Below are 22034 nucleotides of genomic sequence, written 5' to 3'. Positions count from 1 at the left end.
TTTGAGGAGGAGGGAGACAGAATGTGTCTCAAATTGCTGCAAAATTAGAGGAAGACAAATGTTTCGTAACCCCTTGAGGTGGAAGACAGGCGCATGTTGAAACAAACAAAACACAACCATCTCTCTTCCGATTTTCCCCAGGAGATTACAGTGTGGGGCTTGGGCCTGGGGAAGAAGCTTGTGCTTGTCTGTTTTGGAGAAAGTACAGCTGAGCACCACCATGGGTGTGAGAGAGATCAGTGGGTTCTGCTGAAGTAGTACCATCCTTCTCCCGGTCACCCCCCTTATGCCTGCACACAGGTCAAGCCAGCACTGTGATGGCTGCATTTGCTCAGCTGACATCTGACAGCTACTCATTTGGTTGTGGTGGACAGGAGGAATCCTTGGGCTGCTTTTCACATGTCAGATACTTGTATAGATGAGAAGGGAGGAATGTGTGGAAGATATAATAAGGGGAGTTTGAGTCACGAAACCATGGCACACCTTACAGCAAACCGTGTTTGCTTCTCTGCCCTCTTTCTGCACCTTTTGGGTTGCCTAAATAATGCAGATTTAATTCACTATTTTAATAGACTTTTTTTTTTTTTAATTCTCCATAGCTGAGATAGGGGATTTTGATGAAACCATAGATCGTGAACACTTAGCGAAGAACAAGTATATACCTCAACAAGAAGCACTAGAAGACAAAATCATGGAATTTCACCGTAATCACATGTAAGACTTTTTTTTCCTTATTATTAGTCCTGTTTTCCTTCAGTGTAGTTCTAACTGTGCATACATGCTGGATTATAAGTACAGAAGAGATTCAGGCCTCTGAGTTTCTCAAAGGTTACTACTTTAAAAAAAAAAAAAAAAAATTCAAGCCTATGAGTTTCCTGAAGGTTACTGCTGTCTTTCTCCCATCATCATAACAAGATGTTTAAAGAGCAATTGATTTCGATATTCATAAAGAGCAATTGATTTCGATATTCATTCAAGCGTGCAATTATTTTACAGTCTATTTCATACAAAATGTTTCACTGCTGATTTTGTGCATGCAGATATGATTGCAGATGATGACTCTGATCAGTCAGACCGTTGTGACAGTAGACTCTTTGATTTCAAAGACAGGGAATGATGCATTTTCACCTTTCCATACTGTATTTAGAGATAGGTGAAGAAGAGTTTTAATGATAGTTTTAGGGGAAGCATAGAATGCTTGCAGAATTAAGGATTTGGGGAATAGGATTCAAGATGATGTTGCAAATTGGTGACTTGGTGTCCTAAGTCCTGGAGAAGAGACTAGTAATAGAAGGTGGCTAAAAGAATTAAGGCATAGAAAGGTATATTTCTGCTTTTGAGAACACTTTAAGACCTGAACAGTTTCATTTTGAACTAACTGGAGTAGGAGATGAGTGATTGGGAGTTTTACAGCAGTAATAATCTGAACTTTTGCATAATTTAGTCAAGAGGAATTTAGTGCTTATGGATTCACAGCATTTGTATTAAGGCTGCCATGTCTTCTGTTTTATTTTTTTTAAATCATATTCATTTTTACAATGAACAACATTGTTATAAACTTTTATGAATTTGCTAAGCAATATTGTATGTTGTTCCAATGGTAAATATATATATAGAGTGAGTGACCTCTGTTAAAGTTAATGCTTCAAGATGTAATTGTTTAAGGTGTCTCAGAATTGGAATGATCAAAATTTCTAGTAGACTGTAAAATCTGTGGATTCTTTGGTATTGGTTTACACTAAGATGAAGATGTTTTTCTAGCTCATATAAATTTAGGGCTGTGGAACAACCATGCAAATATGGTACTACTGACAGGTTTTAGTCTCTGTGACTATTTGTCTCTTTGTTCTTTAGAGGATCTGTTGATCTCTGTTAAAAGGTCTGAAGAATTTGTGTCTTTTTCTCTGTTTTAATTTTCTAGGGGACAGACACCAGCAGAGTCTGACTTCCAGCTTTTGGAGATTGCCCGTCGGCTGGAGATGTATGGAATACGCTTGCATCCAGCCAAGGACAGGGAAGGGACAAAAATCAACCTGGCTGTTGCCAACACAGGCATTCTGGTGTTTCAGGTTAGAGCTACTCAGATAATGGCTGGCATAAAAATATCCACAACAGTAAGAATTTCAAGACCTCAACTATGTCTTTGAGAATTTAGCTGGGAAAATTCAGGAACTTCCAATTTTTTTCTAACAAGCCAACAGCGACCTTAAACCTTTTGTAGTTACATGAGACCGTTCACTTCCAGGGATGCTTACCTTATTTGCACACACAGGCTGGAGCTCCATCTCCAGCCACAATGTACTGTTGAAGATGCAAACTGATCCACAGCTCACAATCTGCAAGCTGGTCATGCTGCCACCCCCGACATATAGGGGCAGGCATGTCACTTACAGACACGGTGCTTCCTAAATGAGTGTGAAGCACAGAAGTTGGAGTACATGAAGAAAGATGCAAGACGTGAATGCAAACTCACCATAGTGTTACTTTGTCAAAGGTTTTACAATTTTGTTAGCCAGCCTTGAATATTATCTCCCAGCCAAGGGGCAAGTGGGAAACAAGGAGGGACTGCTAGCTGTCATTCAACCCTTGCTGAACCCATGAATCTTTGTTCCTTCCATAAAGAAACATAAAGAAATGCATAATCTCTGTTCCTTAGATCTCTTTCCTCTCTTTCCCCCACCACAATCAGCCTAATAAATGTCATGAAACATCATTAGCAAGTTCATTGAATTCTTGTTCTCTCATTCTCCATAGCTAAGTAACGAATTAGGCTCTTTAACAGTTGTAGAGATCCGGACAGTCAGCTGGTGTAAGCTTGTTTCTTTTCAGATGAACTTGTCTGCTAGCATCCAAAATGCCAGTTTCCTCACTATATTAAAAACAGTAAGCAAACTGTTCTGTATTACTTCTGTTGTTACCATTATCAAAAATAACTATTTAAATTGTTTAACTTCATTTAAAATATGATGATGAATGTTTCCAGCCTTAAAAACTACTTCCAATCCTTTATTAAAAAAAAACAACAATTAAAAAAGAAACTCAGAAATCCATCTCGCCTCAATGCTCTGAGGTATAAGTTAAAAAAAAAAAAAAAAGGAAAAAAGAAAAACCCCAAGCAGCCAAATGTCTTGTTAGTAAAACATTAAAAATGAAACACAACTTGAAGCATGAGAACATCAGTACATAGTTAGAAGTGCACGTCTCAAATAATTGTATGTGTAGACCCTTCCCGAGCTCCCCCCCACACTATTTTCATCAGCTGATTTAATAAGTATCAAAATTTATAAATTAAGACTTTGCCTTATAGCTGAAAGCAGATACCCACACAAAACAGCATGGGCCTCACTGAGTCCCAGCAGACAGCTGGGACGCCTCCAGAAAGATGTAGCTGCCAGTTGAGAGCCCAAGCCCCAGTTTGTAGAGCTTTAGCTCTACAACTCAGTCATCTCCTCTTGTTCACAGTCCTAATATATTTGCGCAGCTTTTTGGAGGACTTGCAAAAAAGCTTGGAAAAAAGCTTGCTGGCTCAAGCTCCAAGGCTAAACGCTGTGAAGGGATCCCTCTCATCTGGCTCTGACCTGCTGGTTTGACTCCAGCAATTGGAGTCTAGTAGTAGGCTTAGGGGTTTATTGTCATAGGACAGGAGCCGTAAGTTCATCTTTTTGTTGTGGGTATAACTGAGAGAAACTGAACTTTAAAAGTCTTGTAAGCATGACATCAAGGAAAATAAGTTTGCTCACAAGTAGCATAAGCATTACCCATACTGACTTTTTAAAAGCCTGCCATTTATTTAGAAACTGGTGGTGGTGCTGCTGAATATTCTAAGGGAAGTTAATTATGAAATTCTTAGACAGCAGGCTGACTTCACACTGTCACTACTCCTGCGTCTGTCTAGTGACGAAGCCCAAGTCAATATGCATTTGTGTGTTTAGCAATCCTGTAGTCACTGATCTTTGAAATGTCTGTGCTATGCTGTGGGCATGTATGTATTGAACTCTTTATTGAACAAACTGGTGTAACTAATCTTTTAGAAAAATTCCTCAAATTCCAACAGATTAAGAATTAGACTTCTGGGGGGCAGAGGGCTAAACGATGCAGTGGCTGGGAGTCACATGGCGTTTCTGAGAGAATTGCTCTCAGGCTTATTATTTGCTTCTAAATTTTATTGAAAAGAGGTTTTTGACTCTTCAAGTAAATATTATCAAGTAATTTATTTAGTTTCCTGTTCCTTCTGTTGCTCCTTGTGAAAGGTCAGTATTTCCGGTTGCAATTTTTTTCAGCTAAGTGATATTTAAAGGGGTGGTTTTTGCTCCGTAGACAGGTAGAGAGGAAAGTAATCTATCCCATCAAAGTGGGGTGACCATGTTGGTTGTCTGGATTCTCTGTGTTCACTGTAGGTGGTGGACAGAGAAGAAGGTACCTCTGGGAGGTGACTTAGACCACTGAAAATCTGAGTCCTCCTTTGGAGATACTGCTCTGTCTCTGTTGGCTGTATAGGAAGCCTGGGAGCTTAGCGTGCCCAGCTGCATGTCATGCTTCCTTGGAAGTTTCTGCACCATGTAAGGAAACTAAACTTTTTTGCCTGCATATTGGAACAAGGTAACATCATCTGGCAGAAGCTGGGCCTCCCTGTTCTGTGCAGTGGTACTGGGTTGGATACCTTCACATCAACTCAGTGCACCTAGTCCCATAAACATGAACAGTTTAGCTGTAAATACCTGCCTTTAGTTACACCTCCAGATGCTTGTGGTTAAGAATGTCCATCAGTATTTGCCATATCAGAGCGGAGAATCATAAGAAGTCTCATAATGGCAAGTGAAGGGAATAGATAGTTAACATATTGCTAGCTTTCTGTAATGGTTTAGATTTCTCCATTCAGATCTGCAATGCTTAAAGTCTTCTGGCTTTGTCCTCTGTAGGGTCACACCAAGATCAATGCCTTCAACTGGGCTAAGGTTCGAAAACTGAGCTTCAAGAGGAAACGTTTTCTTATCAAGCTACGGCCTGATGCGAATGTAAGTCCTTGTTAGAAATTGATGAATATTGAGAGGTTATTTGGTAAATTTCTACTCACAGATAAAATGTATATTTTTATCATCTCAAGAAGATTTTTTTTAATTTATTACTTAGGTTCACAGTTGATATGTTAATGTACATATCAAATTGGCAGCTCAGGTGAGCAATCCTAGTGACAGGGATGTAAACTGAACGTCACAGAGTCTTCTTTCTGCTGCTTTCCTGGTACTAAATCAGGGTTCTTAAGCTGTAGTGTGCGAACTACCTCAAAATGTTAAGCCTCTTTAATATGTTAATATCTCTGGTTTATCTCTGTCATGCTTGTCAGTGGAAGGAAGTTTGAGCCATAGCTCAAACATTGCCTGGCAGATCAGTGACATCTCAAAGGAGGAAGGGTAGGGTCTGCTCAGCCTGGAAGCCAATGAATCAGGAGAAAGCATTTTTTGTAGCATAGCATCTACTTTATCGGTGCATCTCTGTAATATGTGTTGCTTGCTTGTTCACGTTGCAAATGCTTTTTTAACTTTCAGAGTTCATTCCAGGACACCCTGGAGTTCCTTATGGCCAGTCGAGATTTTTGCAAATCTTTCTGGAAGATCTGTGTGGAACATCATGCCTTTTTTAGGCTTTTTGAGGAGCCTAAACCAAAGCCTAAGCCTGTTCTTTTTTCTAGAGGTTCATCATTTAGGTTCAGGTGAGATCTGCTTTCCTCTTTCCACCCTTGTTGCCTACCATTTCAAAGTCATATCTATAATGAGCTAGAATTAAAGCTGTTGCTTTCAGTTCCGCTCTTCAAAGCTGCAGTTTGCTCCTTTATGTTTTCCATTGCATCTTCTCAACCAGAATAGTGCAAAGAAGGTAGTGGGGGAAAAGCCTGCATTCATTTTGTGATAGCCACTGCAAAGTAGCTTTCTGGAGGTAGGATATGCGGTATATTGGTTCCAGCTGTTTTCGGATAACAAAATCCACCTGTGTGCTAAGCAGTGCTAGCTAGCAACTCTCTGGCACTCTCTGGCTCCCCTGTGTTTAGGGAGAGGTCTTTTCTCTGCGCCAGAGTAGAGATTTGCATTTTCATTGTGTGGCCCTGTGGTAAACCCATTCCTGTGCAACTAAAAGCAATGTCTTCTCTTTATGCTGAGACCTTCATGCCTGCAAAGGGATTTGTGTGAGATGACTGCGTATGCTTGAACCAAGTCTTCCTGTAAAATTATCGGAGCTGTAGCAAGGTTTTAATAGTTGGGTAGGGTTCTTTTTTGTTACCTTAACAGAAGCCCTATCTTAGATACCGTGTTGCATATGCCAGGAGGGAAAAAAAGTCCTTTTATTCATGCAGTTTATTTTGTTTGGGAAGCTGATATAAGCTGAACAGCCAGAAATGCTCTTTGCTGAAGTAATGTCTCTACTCCAAGTACAGTTCTTGATATACAAACGCAATTTAGTTTAGAGTAGGCCTTAATAAACACAGTAGTGCTGACATATCGCAGCATTCAGAGTTCAAGTGGTTTTACAGTGTGTATTGGTTCAGATTTTCCAAAGCCTGAATCTTCTTGGATTATATGCAAAATCAAAAGCTCTAGTAGTCTTATACAAGTACATAGTAGGTCTAGCCATCCTAAATGTCTTCTAGCTTTCTGTTTCCTGCCTGCAAAGTAATTTGGTTAATATGGAAGGACCTATGTTTTGGCTAAACTGTAGCATAAATTGTTAAGTTACTGCTAGAGTAAATAGAAAAATATAGTGCATTCAACTCATCTTCTGTTTTGGAGAGCGGGTTTTGACTCCATCCCATGTTCACTGTGATCTGTGTTGACTAATTTGGTAACTTTTTCCAGGCCTTGCAGTAATTGTTAGGCAAAAGCCTATAATGAGTGGGAAGGATTTTGTTTTCTGTTGAACATTCTTGACATGTGGGTTTGCTTTACTGCTCTCAGTTCCCTTTGGAGTTTATATATTTGCACAATAGGAAGTGATGGGCTTTCTGGCTACCTTTACATGGCCTATAGCAGGAGGGGAGAGAGTGATCTCCAGCCAAAATCTCTGCAGAAAAATGTATGTACCTTTAGTTGGTGTCTTGAATATTAGCAACTGAGTCATGAAATGCATTTTAGCTATTTTCCCCTTAGTTGCAGGGTTTAGTGAAACTGGGTAAGGCTGGTATTTGACTCTTAGAAGGATTCAGGAATGCTTTTTGTTCACGAGAGGAACATTTTACCCCCCAGTTTTTCCTTCTGTTATGGCATAGTCCCCTGTAAAGGGCTCACAGTTGAATTCAGATGGTTCTGAAATGGCATGAAAACGTACCTCCGTAGCAAGAAAGAGGCAAGCGACATGCAAAAAGACAAAAATCTGGGTTTCTGACAAGGTTCACTTCCTTTAGATGCTGCATGAGTTGCTGCTGATAGTGAGAAAGGTTTTTCTGGTTGCTGTGACTTCATAGGACATAGCCTATGAATGAAGCAAAGTTAGTCTACCCTGCAGGGACCCATAAAGAGTTGCAGACCACACACTGGTCTATGATGACCGGGTGGTATATTGTCTTAAATGTGACAGGTTCATGTTTTCAGATTGATGGCTTAACTGTGGTTTTGTTCTAGTGGCCGGACTCAGAAGCAAGTCCTTGACTATGTTAAAGAAGGAGGACACAAAAAAGTACAGTTTGAAAGGTGAGAGAAAGCTAAATGAGCTATTCTAATATGTTTTAATCAAAGAAGAGTGGTCTTTTCCCGTCTCAGTTATATTCTAAGAGCTTGGCCCAAGTCTAAGTAAAAATCCTGTTTTTGCTGGTTTGGCAGTTCATCACTAATATAATATCCCCTTTGTCCTGAATGTTTTGGCAGAAGTTGGTGTGACCTATATTTTACTTAAAATCAATAGTCTTCAATGTGTTTTTCAGCAGCGAGCACCCTATCGTTGCGGGTAACTTCCTCCCGTATTGACTTGCACCCTCTCCAGTTGGATGTGGTTAATCTCTGTGAACAGAAATGAATGTGAATCCTTTTTAAGTAAACATGTTCACCTGAGAGTAAAAGGGAAGTAACAGAAGTAGTCATAACCAACCTCAAGGGAGAGATCTCCAGGGAAGGCTTCCAGCTTGTCAAACTCATCTTGCTCGTGGTCAACGGAAAGTCATAGCCGAAATGTACAAAAGACCCTGACAACAGTTTATGCTTATGACTCACATACTGCTTCAGTGCCCTTCCCTTTTCTTACAACGGCATATTTGCAACGTGTAGTACATTTAGATTTTACAAAAATGGAGGAATGTTAATCTGTTTCAGGGAGAAACTTCTATGAAAGCTGCTGCTCAGAGCTTTGGTTTTTCAAGGAGACATTTCTCATGCTGCCTGTTGATGAAAAGCCTGAGATGGCTTCTTACTGTGATTTTCTTTTTTTCTTCAGGAAACACAGCAAGATTCATTCCATCAGGAGTCTGACTGCACAGCCTTCAGAACAGCATTCAGAGGTGCCAAAACAAGTCAGTGATGTGATGAAACCCTGGATGATGTCTTTTAAGCATTTCTTGTTAGATTACCCTCCACTGATTGGTGTTTTGAAAATCCAGGAGCACAGGTTTTTCTGCTCACTTTCCATTTAACTGGGAGCTCAGGAGCCCCAAATATAAGTTTTAGCTTCTGCAAGTGGAGCAGGTTCATTTCCGCTGCAGAAAAGAGTTGCTTCCAGATGACAAGACAAGCACAGACAGTGAGCTTGTCTGTGCCAAACTAATGACCATCCAAAAAATTGCAATCCACAGTCTTAATGTTGGGGTCCCAGGTTGTTGCTGATGATTGCATCTGAGAAAAAGTTTTCTTCTTTTCCTCAGCAGATGAGTCTCTGTTGCCCTGACAAGGTATTTTGTTGTGTTAACGAGAATGGAGGAATATTTCCTTAGAATAATTGCAGCTGTGAACTTTTAAGCCATTATCTTTGGTAGATGCCAAATGTAAAATGTTTTTGTCATATATTAATAGCCGTTAGCTGTTAGGATTTGCTGCATCCAGTAGCCTGATGCAGGCGAGGCTGCTGTGACTCCGTGTTCTCAGGTCAGCAAGTAGGAAGGCTGAGCACATATGCCCGGCAGGTGCATGCATGGGCACACACACATATACAATGCATATATGCATATACACATGGCTGGCCGCACAGATCAACACAGAAAACACAGCACCCATGCAAACTCAGACAGTACCAATGGCCTTATCCTGTTCCATTCTCTGGCTAATCAGGATGAAAATCCATTAGCAGAAAATATATATACATATGCACAATGTGGATCCCTCCAGTAGCTGGCTTAGACACTCAGGCTATCCAGTAGCTGGCCCCTGAATCTTCAGGTCCCTCAAGTTGCTGGAAGCTGGAGCCCAGTTGCTGGTACTCAGATCTACATCACACACACACACACACACGCACACACACACACACACACACACACACACACACACAGAGTGGATGCTTCCAGTAGCTAGTCTTAGATATCTAGTCTACCCAGTAACTGGTCCCTGGATTCCGTGGTTTCCTACTTGCCTTGCATATTGAGACATGCACATGCAAAGTGATCTGGCTAGTAGCTGGCTTGGACCTCCTGTCCACTCCAGTAGCCAAGTCTCAGACCCCTCTGGTGTTTCCAGTATCTGGCCTAGGCTTATGGCTGTTCCCATACTTGTCTCCTAAGCCAATCCTGCTCACCAATTAGTCTGGCTTGGTGTTCACTAGTGATTACACACTGACATACACACCCATACAATACACATGCGCTCCGGTCTCTCCAGTTGCTGACCTTTCCCGTTGACTCATCATTATGGGTTTCACACCATGGGCTGATGGCTTGACTGGAACAGCCCTGGGAGGAGCTGGGTCAGGGGCTCTGTTTTTCTGATTGGGTTATTGCGGGTTCCTCTGCCAGTCACCATTCCTCTGTCCTCCTTTATGTTTGTGGCGATGAGCCTTTAATCATGTAACCTTACACTATGTAGAGCTTAACTGGCAGGTGCAAGCTACCAAGATAATGTATTTGAGAACACTGCCAGCACTTTCACCTTCCCTGTATTGCTTCCTTTAGATGTTCTCCAGCTCTCTCATTCCTGCAAATCCAAGAAATTCAGAGAATTCTGCTACAAATTCAGCCCATTTCAGATAACTTTTAGCATTTTATAACTGCCAAGACAAGCTTAGGTAGATAGAATAAAGCTGCCAGGCAGTTGCTGGCATTCCTGTCTGCTGAAAGGCCAGCGAAGACTGAGAGGCAGGTGCACTCCAGTGGTTGAACGCTGGGCCGTTCTGAAGCCCATGCAGGGCCCTTGGGCTTTTTTAGTGTGTGCAAGTAGGCTGTGCAGAATTTATCTCATGTGTTTATCTTTCTTGTCCTTCCAGCTTCTCAAGAGTAATGCAAACAGGTTGATGTTCAGTGTTGAAGGCAGCCTTAGAGCATGGAACCATCTCAAATACCCCTTTTTATATATCACTGCATTCTGTCTCCCTTACCTTCCTTTTGCTTAGCTTACGTATTTTTGCCCATTTTCTGTTCTTCAAGATTAGAGACTTTTTTTTTTCTCTTAATTCATTTTGAAGCTTGGGTTACTACCTCTGGTTTCAATAGATTCCTATGTTGCTGCAAGATGCAGTGCAAAGTGCTGGTGCGTAATTACACATAGCCTTTTCCCTCTGGCTCCCTTCCCTTCCACCCTGCTCCTCTCTCACCCCTCCCTCCCCTTTTCTCTCCCCCTTGCCTTCCCTCCTTTATCTTTCCAGAGCTCTAGCTTTGCCTTTGGAGACGACAATGATGCTGCAGCAGTGCAGAGATGCCGACAAGAGAAGGAGTTGAAAGCTTCAACAGAAGACACTGGACAGCTCAGGAGCCCTTCCTTGAAGAAGAGTCCAAAGGAAAGCAGAAAGGTGGATGGAGCAGTGGTGTCAACAGCGGAGGAAGAAGAGGAGGCTGCTAAGGACAGGATGCAGCAGAACAGACCTCAGTCACAGCAACCAAGCACAGGTCCAGCTTCCAGGGCTGCTCATGGCAGCAGCACCTCCATTCCTTTCATTGACTGCAGTGATGTAGATAGCGAGTATGATCTGCTCAGAGGACAAATAACCCGGTCATATTCCCAAACAAATGACAATTATGAGGGTGATTTGACCAGTGGTGCCTATATTCACTGTAGAGATGAAAATCGTAATAGAACTAGATATAGGGATTCCTCAGCCTCCATAAAGTCTTCCCAGTATCTCTCTGAAGAGTACCTTGATGATAATGCAGCTAATCTCTCCTTCTACGTTGGAGGAAGCCCCAGGATGCCAAGGCACAGCTCACTGGTTGACGAACTGTTTAGAGAGCCAGGGAGCCGTAGTCCACTGGCCACTCCATTGCCTCCCAGTAGCAAAGGGTCAAGTCCTAACATGAGCCGGAGTAGAACTGGCTCTCAGGGTTATGTCTCAGAAAATGGGCATGACTGCAGGGCAAGGACTGGGGAGGAGGACAGCCATGCCAGTAGCTGCCATGATTATGGCAGATATTCTCCAGGTTCTCAACAGCCTCGTGTTCAGAAAATCCCAAATCTTTGCAATAAGTCAGGGACAGACCCGTTTATCCTGAGCCAGATATCCTCAACCCCTGGGCAGGAGTACAGGTCAGAGAGACACTGTAAAGGAGGTGGAATGGCTAAGATGGCTTCTCCAGAAGGCAAAACGATGGCCAACGGTATGCCAGTTGGGGGACAGTCAAAGCAGAGCCCAGTCATGCAGTCGTTGCATGCCAGTGGCACGATGGATCACATGGCTGCAATCCAAATGATGGAGGGCTCCACCAGCAGTGGGACAGAATCTAGCGATTCCGACTCGGAAATCATTAACCCTTTCACTCACCCTCTGGTGTTTGGAAATCCCATCGTGCTGAGTTCTTCTCCCATGCCTAGAAATAAGTACTCCTTTGGAAGCCTTCAGCTTGAGGAGGAGGTAGAGGAGGATGTGTCTGTTGGCCTCAGTGATGAAGATGGTGTGCAGGTCTTCAGCTGCTAGGGACCAGGGAGTGTGAGACCAGTGGATACTATGACTATTCATTAGAGCAATTGCATTTTCTGAGGCTGGTGAAAAGTGGCTGGTCTGTAAAAACTCAGAGCATGGGCTTTTTCAAATGTTATCATCCTACTGATCAGCCAGAAGAAAGGGGTGCTAGAATACAATAATCAGGATGAGTCTCAGTGAAGCTTAACAGTAATATATTTCCTCTGAAAGGCAGAAGGAAGGGAAAATCATTACTGATTTAGTTACATTTGTAGTACATTGTTGTTAGGTAGGACTTTATACACTCAACTGTTTTTTGTATTAAGTCGTATTTTAGGTAGGTACTGTAGCTTCTATGACACTTGACTGGTTATTTTGACAAAACGAAACAGAATGAACTAGGTACATTGTGCTCTTTTGTGTGAGTCTAGGACAATTTTTTTCTCTCCCGTACAAGGAGAGCCGCTCATGAGTGCCTCAACAAAGTTAGGGAAAAACTTAACAGCAAATGCAGGCAGCTTGATCAAGGCTTGCCGAAACCTTGAACAGTGGGCAAATCTTTTCATAGCAAGAATGTGTTTAATCTGCTCATCTTCATAATCCATTTTATAATCTAACTTGAGGATACAAATTAGGCATTTATACAGAAAAAATGATAGCATTGGCTTCTTATGCAGGTTCAGCAGACCAGTTTGGTACGGGAGATTTTGAAACTCCAAATTCCTGCTCAGCCAAGGAGGATGACAAGATGAAAGATACAATTCATGTAAAAAAAAAGAACTTAGATTGAAACCATTCTAATTAAGAGTGGTATGGGTATGATTTGCAAGGCAATCCTTTCTATCCTTTTTCAGTGTGCTATAGAGATTAAATGCAAGAGAGTTGGTTTGCCTTTTTTCTCCTCTTTTGTTCGGTGGTATTATTCACAGAGATATCAAAGTTCTGTTGTGGGTGATTTTTGGTGGGGGTTTTGGAGATAGTAGCTGATTTTTTTTCTCTCTTTTGTTCATGAAAAATCTTTATCTGTACAGGATCTAATTAGTCTGTCATAGGCTATTCTTTTTAATAGTGCCACCTCATACATTTTTCATCCCCAGATGGGGACAAAGAACTGTGTAGCTAACTCTCATCCAGGCTGATTGTCTTGAGTACTATACATTGAGTAACAGGATTTTGGCACGTGTACAGAAAGACAGAGAGAATAATTCTATGAAAATCTCATTTTCACAGTCTAAAAGTATTGGGAATTAAGGCTGTATCCTAATAAAATCTGATTCTAGTTTCTCCAAGTTGATTAAGAAAATCCAGAGGAAAGGTCTCCTGTATGGAAAATGTCCTGCAGTAATTACAGCTGGGAGACAAGATGTGCTCTTTACCACTGGCCTTACTTTTATATGTTTTTCTTGTGGGGAAAGAGAACTAAAATTGAGAATTTTAAGCAGTGAACAGCAGTGTTGACTGAACAGCAGGTCACTTGTGGTGACCTGAATCATGCAGTAATGAGGAATCCACCCACATGAATATTGATGAACCAGTTACAGGACTTTGTAAATCTAGACAATATAAAATTTTCAAGGTCATTTTTACAAAAATAAGAAGACAAGAAGTCTTTTTAGTTTTTCTAATGCCTTGGTCTATGCACATTTTAACAGAGTTTAATCTGAGTGAAGGATATTTAAAAAGATACCTATAGTAGTTTAGGCATGTTTTGTTATATACTTTACATTTTTGCAGTAAAATATTATCTTTGTGTAAATATAAGTTTTAATCTGATCACCTCCTTCAGTGTGTTGACTTTCCTTAAAGATTAGATACCTCATCATTAAACAGGAATCAAGGCATCTCTTTTGACAGTGATATTTTGGTGACAGGGAACACTATCCTATGTTCCTGTAGTTAAGAACATGAATCTAGAAACAGGGAGATGGATAATGAAGGAAAAGCTTGCTCATATATTATTCTAAAAGATGATGATTTGTGTTTTGGGTTTAGAATAGCTGTAAATTAATTGCCTTGAACTTCTGAATATTTAAGATGAAATATAGGTAGTTGAAGCCTGCATTAGCAGATACTGTGAGCATGGGGAATGTGTGCATGAGTCTCGTGGGGTTTTTTTGCTGACTGCCTAGCAAAAATACCAGTGGTTATATTATACAATAAAGTAATAGCAATCTGGACACTTGCATTAATTGCTTTGTTAGCTAGTAGAACTAGAGCTTAAGTAATGGATTTTCAACAAAAGGATTTACAATCTTGTTTCTGCTGCTTACGAAAAGTGATCAGATTTCATAATTTTTTGGTTTTAAGCGAATAGGAAATTTGTAAGTAGTGTTTACCATTTTGCATCCTTTCAATGCGAAGGTTTTCCTGGCCTGCTTTTCTTCTCTCACACACCTACAAAGATAATGAATTTATTATTTTACAAGAGCAGACCTGCTGGTAGTTGGAGTTAGCTTAGCTGTTAATAGTGTCTCAACAGCTTCTTTGTTTTCCTTTTGAATATTATCCTCAAAAAATGGAAAATGAGGATTTTTCTCCAACTATTCGCTGTCATCCTGCACTTTTCCAATTTTGAATATTAAGTGTTTGTAGTTTTAACACAGGTTGAATTCTTCCAGTTTGAAGAAATTATGTTTGTAAGTTACATAGGAAGTCATTTGATTTAGGATGAATCATTGTGCAGCACTCTTATGCCACTGAAGTTCAGCTTAATATCATTAGACTAGCATTTAATTAAAAGCTGTCTGTGGGCCATATTCCTCCACTAGACATGCAGTTCGTATCTGGGGGCTTGCTAGAAATGGTAGCGAGATCAGTTTTAAATTGACATTTTCACATAGGATCAGGTCCCTCAGAATTAATTTGTGAATTTTTTTATGTGGGAGAAATGCAGAAAGACCTTGGAGGGAAGGATGGAAACCTTTGGGGCAAGACTGCAGATGAGAAAGAGGGGTTCTTGTTATTCTAGCTCATTATTCTAGCTCACAAAACACACATGAGAAAAGGAGCCTGTCAGTTTAAGTTAATCATTGCAGACATTGATTAATCTGCATACCCCAGTTAATGGCCCTGGTCTAACCATACATATATGTCAACTCTAGCAGAGGTGTTACAGACCTGGTAAAAGATTTTGTTCTTCCCACCAATTTCAGTAGATTTTGGGTACTGATGGTTGTGTATGGTTTCTTTTTATTCACTAGAATTAACTTTTAAGTCCCATTCTCTTGAAATGCAAACATATCCTTAGGCAGTTGCTACAAATAAGGGAACTGAATCCCAGCAAGATTTAGCAGCTCTGTCTACTCTGAGTGAGTAGTCCTGGAGCAACCCACCTCCTGTCCTGCAGAGGACTTACGGGAAACCACTTCTGGACTGCCCAGACTGCTTATTACTGCGCTGAACCAATTGTATCCACATGCTTGGAGAAAATATAACGTACAGATGTAATTAGCAAAAATAATTACAGTTGCGATTAGGTGTAATTAGCCAAAACAATGTGCAGGTATAATTAGCAATTTCATCCATGGATGGAAGGCACTCCAGTTCCTTCTTTGCTGTTCCAAGTCCTTGAGCATGTTCAGTCATCTGCTACAGTGAGTGAATAAGAAAAGTCGTGTCAAACAGTTTTAAGCTTTCTCTAGCTAACCAGCAGCTCAAATATACTATGTACGATTGGGATTTTGTTCTGTAATTTCATATCGTATCAGCCATTCCTAGAATCTGGTTTTCCTGAGTGACCTGGGCTATAAAATTTTGGAATAAATTTGGCAAGATGAAGGAAACTGTAATGGTGAATTGACGCAGGAGGCCAGGATAGGATATTGCAGGCATGGAGTTTTGAATAACTGATAACTGAATAGCCTAGGCTGTACCATTTCAGGTTTAAACTAGTCCATGTCCTCTAGCAAATATGTATTCCTTGTGCATGACAGAGAGGGGTGTTCTCTCGAGATGATTTGTGCCTAATGTTGCTGTTGTCCCAGGGCGCCTGTTCTTAGGCAGCGCACCTGCCTAACATACACCATCCCATTAACCATTGTAGTGCACACTAAATATAAATTATATCAAAGAAAAACTGTAAGAGAAATTTCTATGTAGGAAAAATGTCAACGTGTAATTGAAAATATTTAGATTTGTAGTATTTGCATGTACCTTAGGTGAGCTATATGGACCTGGGATCAGTTATAAATAGAACCAGAATGAGAGCTGCGTGTTCATAAGCTGAAAAATTATATCAATCCACCAGTTTACTTCAATATCAAAGGGCATGCAAAATTAGACAGAGTTTTCTCATTGGAGCAGCATCATCAGTACTGAACATAATCATCAGAAACCAGTGAAGGGTGAAAAAAAGTGCTTTGTGAATTAGTTCACTATATGTGGCTAACATCATTAGACCAGACTGCTTCAGGACTCTTTTTTCCGTGAATGTTTGTGTGCCTGGTTTCTGTTTGTGCAAATGTTTGTGGAGCAGCTTTTATTAGTTGAAGCAGCTGTATTCATTCTGAAGCAGTAGGATTCATGCCAGATGTTCCTGTCTGGCATCTCTATCTGTGCATGCAATTACTTGGTGGTGACCAGAGAAAGTCAAGTGGAAAATGGGTAGACAGATGTAAAACCTGTTTATTGTTCCTCCTTTTCTTCACTAAGAAGAGGTGCTTTAAAATTTGTCCTCCTCTGCCCCTTGACAAACGCAGACAAATGCAAAGTCTCCTTAGTCAAAGAGGAATTTCTTTCTTGGAGTGTTCAGGGATGGGGAAACAAAGGAAGGAAGAATGGGAAGTATTTAAAAATGTCTAGCCTTATTTATTTTCATCTCCTTCACCATAGGATGCTTCCCAGACTTCCCCTGAGAGTTTAAAACCCTAGCGATTTCTTAGAATACTTGGAAAGCGGGAATTATATCAGTTAGTCAAATTGATGAAAGAGTCCTGATTTTGAATATTGAAAACCCGTGATTCAGATCTCATCCAAATGATTTATATGCAAGTAATGTGACTTGTGGCTGTTGCCGTGACAGTTCTTTGACAGAAGAAAAGATGTCTGACCTGTAAATTGATTCAAACACCATGTTTGTGTAACTCCAGTCTCATTTGTCATAATGGGGCGTTTGACTGTTATCAGAGGTGACATTAGAATGGAATTTTAATTGCTGCAATTTAACTTTAAATGATGAAAACAAATTAACATTCCAAGTATTTCCCGACTCCCACAGGCATGTGAAGTAGTTGCAGTTGAGTATCGCCTGCCTGTGTGCAGACAGTCAGCACGTGGGTAGGGACCCCCAGAGATCCTCCTCGCTCAGGATTGTGGTTGTTGCTGGCTGGGAAGGACAGCGAGCGGGATGGAAAGAGGTTCTGTGTTCAGGCATATATAAACTAAAGGCAGTCAACACCCCTTGTAGTCTTCCTTAATGCTTGTCTCTCAGTTTAATTTCTTAAAGCAGCTTCCATACATTTTAGTGCACCTCTTTCCCCCTCTTTTGGGCGATCCAGCCTGTTCTCCATACCAAATAGGAAAGACTCTAGATATCTATAGGAGAGAAATTGAATCTTTTAGAACATTTTTTGATACACGTATGCCTTTCTTTTGTTAGCAACTGTGAAAGACAAGTGGTAGAACAACAGGCCTTTTTGTGAGAAACCCAGCTGCTTGTTGGTGTCTCCTACTTGATCGTGATGGTCTTGGGGTTTCTGATTATAAGGGGCTGATACACAGCAGTTACCATCAGGAGGTCCCAAAGATGAAACTGATGTATAGCTTTTCTCAAATGTGAAAAACAGAGCTGACTTTGGCTTCAGTCAAGCTACAGTAGGAAAAATTGTTGCCTATGCTTTCAGGAAAGAAAAGGAAGGAATTTTAAATCCTAGGAAATTAAAATTAACCAAGTCTTTCCTGTTCGGTTTCAATAATTGCTATAGTTGCTGAAACATTTCTAGACAAGAGCACATACATTATTTACTTATTTATAAGGGAAACAACATGTGGACATGTGCAACATGTGGATCCTGAACAAAGGCATCTTCTGCATTCTTCCTTACAGTTAGGCCATGTGGTACCATTGATACTTGAAAATACAGAATTTCTGCTTAAAAATCAGAGGCATGATCTGAACAAAAAGCCTCATTTAGGTGACATATGTAGCAATCCTTTAAAGTATTTCTTTTTCTATTCTAATTCTGTGTTGTCTAAAGAGCATGTAGGATAAGCAAGGTGCTTGTCTCATGTTGTTTGTTATTAAAAGCAGTGAGCACTTTCTTTTAAATGATATAAAGTCTGGACAGCCCATGTGCCTAGCTGAGCTGGGTATCCACAGGCATGTTTTCCCCAAGTGTGATTGTAAATAGTGTTATTGTTATTACAGTGAAAGAAGTAAAGATATTAGGATCGTAAATCTGCATGACACTATCGTAAATAATTAGCTTACTCTAGAAAGGTTAGAGTTTCAAGGTGTAATTTGTTCTGATGCTATTTTTTCTGGCCCCTGAAAACCATAAAAAGAACACAGTTTCTACTGGTAAAACCTAACTCTAAAGCCAGTAATAATATAGTTGTCATTGACTGAACAAGGAAGGTACAAGGAAAATGAATGCTTTCTGAACTGAGAGCTTGCTGGCTTGTTAAAATTAGGCTAGATGCTTCCTCTTAAATACTGTAAATCTTGTCTTGAGAAGAAAACAGTTATCTTTTTGCCTTTGGTGGTTTACAGCAAGATCCAGAGGTAGGTCTTTCTCTTTAGTACAGTGAATGTCAGAGCTCATGCTTGTTGCTTTTCCGTGAGGCACTTGATATCTTTGATTAGCTGAATTCCTTGTTTTTCCCCTTTCCTGCTAAGAAATTCACCTGAACCCACTAACAGAAGCTCATAAGCTTGGCAGTGTTTCACCTATCCAGCCCTTTCCTGATTTCTGTGTGTGCACATGCGTAGATTTTTAAAATAAATCGCAGTAGTCAAAATTAATTTTTAAAATTGAAAATACTGGGGACTTCATTCTCATTTTTGTCATTTGTTTAATACTGTTCAAAGAGAAACATTTTTTGTTTCATTGTATGCACTGTTTTGTCAGCATGTACCTCTCTGGGAGAAAAAGCCTTTTCAATGTTCTGTCTTTATCCTCGAAGCATGGTGTATCTTCTGTTCCTTGCATTGTTTGGAGCGCTGTCTCAATGTCCTTTTACTGCAGAAATACCTATTTGTATTGGGAATAGCTAATTCCTCTTATTACAGTGATCCTGTCTCCGAGAGCACTGCTCACCTCTCAATTGGGGTAAACAAAATCCCCCCGGGTTGTGAGTTTCAAGTTGAGAAACCGCACCGTGCTGAGGAACCGAACAGCGAGGCGGTGGCGCGGGTTGTATTTTCCCGGGGCGTCTGGGCTCCATTGAGCGCGATTGCTTTGCCCTTCGTTGCTGCACTCAGCGCTGACCAAGTCCGTCTGCCGTAGCTTGCAAGCAGGATCACTGCAGTCTCGGGGAGATGTCTTGTTGAAACGGACAGTATCTGTGGCATAAGCTTACATGCGGGCTGAGTGCACCACAGTGTGTTTTCAAATCTGTTGTGGTGCTGTGTCACATCCTTTTAAAAACAACCAAACCAAACCAAAGCAACCCTAACCCTGTGTACGGTGGGGAATTTTTCTATAGGTTGTTCTATTCCTGTCCGGAAAGATCAAAGCTAGACAAAGGAATGATACCCAGTGACCCAGTATTCTTCTCGGTCTGTAATGTTCATTCTTTGTTCTTAAAATTTGAGTATACCCTGATGTAGGCCAACAGCAGTTACTGTCTGATTTCACACTCACCGCTGTCTAATACTGCAGTATACCAATAAAGCATGGACCTTTACCACCTGGAGAGGTTGCTGGCTACTAAACCAACACCAAGCTTGATGACGATATAAGCATGTCAAGCCATTTAACTGTGTATGCATGGAATTAATTTTTTTATTATTTTTAGTTTTACCTGTACTGAAGGCTTTTACTCATTCTAACTGGTATTTTGCTGTAAAACTGTCACTGATTTAATTGTTCTGTCCAATTACTGGCTGATGCTTTGTCCTGAGTATGAGGAAATTGGTTCATTGAGAAGGTGCACCATTCTCTCAAAACCCTTACTGCCACTGCTGCCATAGGCACACATTTTGAAGCCGTGACATCAAAGCAAACCTTTCTCCCTGTGATGGTGTTCTTCATGCAAGGCAGGGTCATTGGTTATGTATGGCATCAGATCTCTTACTGAGATGTTTTTCCTTCCCTTTCCTTATCAAATTCATTACTAATGCATTCAGGGATGTTTATACATGAATTTCTGATTGATGCATAACTACTTGTCAAGATCTTTTATTCTAACAAACTGTATGCAGCCCTCCAGCTTGCTTTGTTTAATGGGGAAGAGAAGGGCAGCCTGATGAGTTGGTCCCCCTCCAGCTTTCGTGGAACTCAGTGGGGGGTTGTTATTGTGTTCAAGGGAAGCAGAAAGGAATCTACATCCAATATCTTTGTTAGTTCAGCAGCACTACTGTGCCTGGTTCACAGCTGGGGAGGAGAAGAGATGGACACCCTTTTTAAACTCTTTTCCAATCTGAGATACTTCACTCATCAGAAAACTGCTTATGAAAACTGCTGACACTTCACCTGGTGTTATCTGTCCCCTGTGTCGTTCTGTGTTATGTCTCTGACCAAAACTTTTATGTAGGGTTTAGAGCTATGCAGCCAATGTAGCTATGGAAAATTGAGCCAGACTTTACTCCATGGCTACAACAGTGACAGCTCTGTCAAATACTTTTTTATTAGAAGATCCTTCACGAGTGGTGTACTTGCTAGTGCAAGGGACGCGGGGCAACAGCTTGGGTTTCACCTGCCAGACTGGAGTTTAGAAAACACTCATCTGCTCTTTAAGAAGAGTAAATGGGATCTGGATCTCTGCAGGGCTTGGCAAAACTTCCACTGACTTAAGTAGCTGTGGAGCAGGCCCGAGAGAGAGAAAGCCAAGAGTCCTGCGATGTTCCAGATATTCAGAAAGGCACTTTTCTGACTTTGACACATTTAATTTCTAATAATAAAACTGTAAACCTGGAGAACAAAATAACCTTTAACCGCTGAGTTTGTGTGAGGACTGCAGGTTTACATGAAGTTTCAGCCACTTTCAGTAGTGGTTGCTGTTTCTTTCCCAGGAGCATCTTAGCACTGCTGTACTCTTCCTTGCTATTTAACTCCAGTGTGTAGGGATGGGAACTCCAGTTCGTTGGGAGAAGATGAAGAACAGCCAGTGGCATGAGCTCGTTGCTCAGCAGTTTCAGGAGAAGGGGAAAAAAAGAGGAGTTTCTTCAAGATATGCTGGGCCCTGTTTACCTTCACAAAGAGGAAAGCTCTTCCATGCTAGGGTAAAGCCTCCAAGTAGGGATTTCAGGCCAGTAGACTGTCTACATAGTCAAAAAAAAAAAAAAGAGGCAGCATGTTATTTAGCACACCTATGATTTGAACTGACCTCTGGGAGGGACTTTCTTCATCAACTGAACAGTAGCAATTATGAACTTTTTTTTTTTATTCCCTGGTGCTGAATATATATTTAAAGCAGTGTAGCTCAGCCAGGCCAAGTTTGGTCCCTGTAGGCACCCAGCTCAGCACCAGTCACCTGCACCTTGCCATCACGCATGTGCATTCTCACCAGCAAATTACTCTCAAAGACAAGGAGCGGCAGCGGTATATGTTTTGACCTAAGTATATCTGTTAAGTATTTGGTTTTAAACACTGACTTCATGTTACTTAGCACGTCAAAAGCATAAGTTAATGTGGACTGATTTGAGACGCTTCTGAAGTTAGGACAATAACCCTTAGTTTCATGCTCTGTGACTGTTTAAAACCCTGTTGTTGTTTCTTAGATTTTTTTTTTTCAAGTTAACTCTTAAGCAGAATTTACTTTTGCTGTCACGTTCCCTACCACAGCAGCTTTTCCCGTTATCTTGAGGGCAAACTAGCTCAATGCAACTAAGATAAACTCCAGGTATTTTGGCACTGATGGGC

The 22034-nt window shown here is 40.9% G+C and overlaps 1 protein-coding gene across 8 annotated transcripts in view; it reads left to right on the top strand.

Annotated features, from left to right (window-relative positions):
- FARP1 (FERM, ARH/RhoGEF and pleckstrin domain protein 1) overlaps nt 1-22034 on the top strand; it is a 216115-nt gene that overhangs the window by 157253 nt on the left and 36828 nt on the right. For 6 of the 8 annotated variants that reach the window (XM_068928599.1, XM_068928581.1, XM_009689920.2 and 3 more), the window contains 7 exons: nt 600-714; nt 1922-2069; nt 4920-5015; nt 5547-5710; nt 7611-7679; nt 8416-8491; nt 10765-11005. In XM_068928599.1, coding sequence (XP_068784700.1) covers nt 600-714; nt 1922-2069; nt 4920-5015; nt 5547-5710; nt 7611-7679; nt 8416-8491; nt 10765-11005 — 909 coding nt within the window. The remainder of the gene's footprint in view (nt 1-599; nt 715-1921; nt 2070-4919; nt 5016-5546; nt 5711-7610; nt 7680-8415; nt 8492-10764; nt 11006-22034) is intronic. The other 2 variants (XM_068928609.1, XM_068928602.1) reach the window with 1 other exon arrangement.

The sequence above is a fragment of the Struthio camelus genome, chromosome 1 (assembly GCF_040807025.1).
Source record: "Struthio camelus isolate bStrCam1 chromosome 1, bStrCam1.hap1, whole genome shotgun sequence".
In the NCBI taxonomy this organism is placed as follows: Eukaryota; Metazoa; Chordata; class Aves; order Struthioniformes; family Struthionidae; genus Struthio; species Struthio camelus.
The sequence above is the reverse complement of the archived record's forward strand: the minus strand, read 5'-3'. Positions and strand labels throughout refer to the sequence as shown.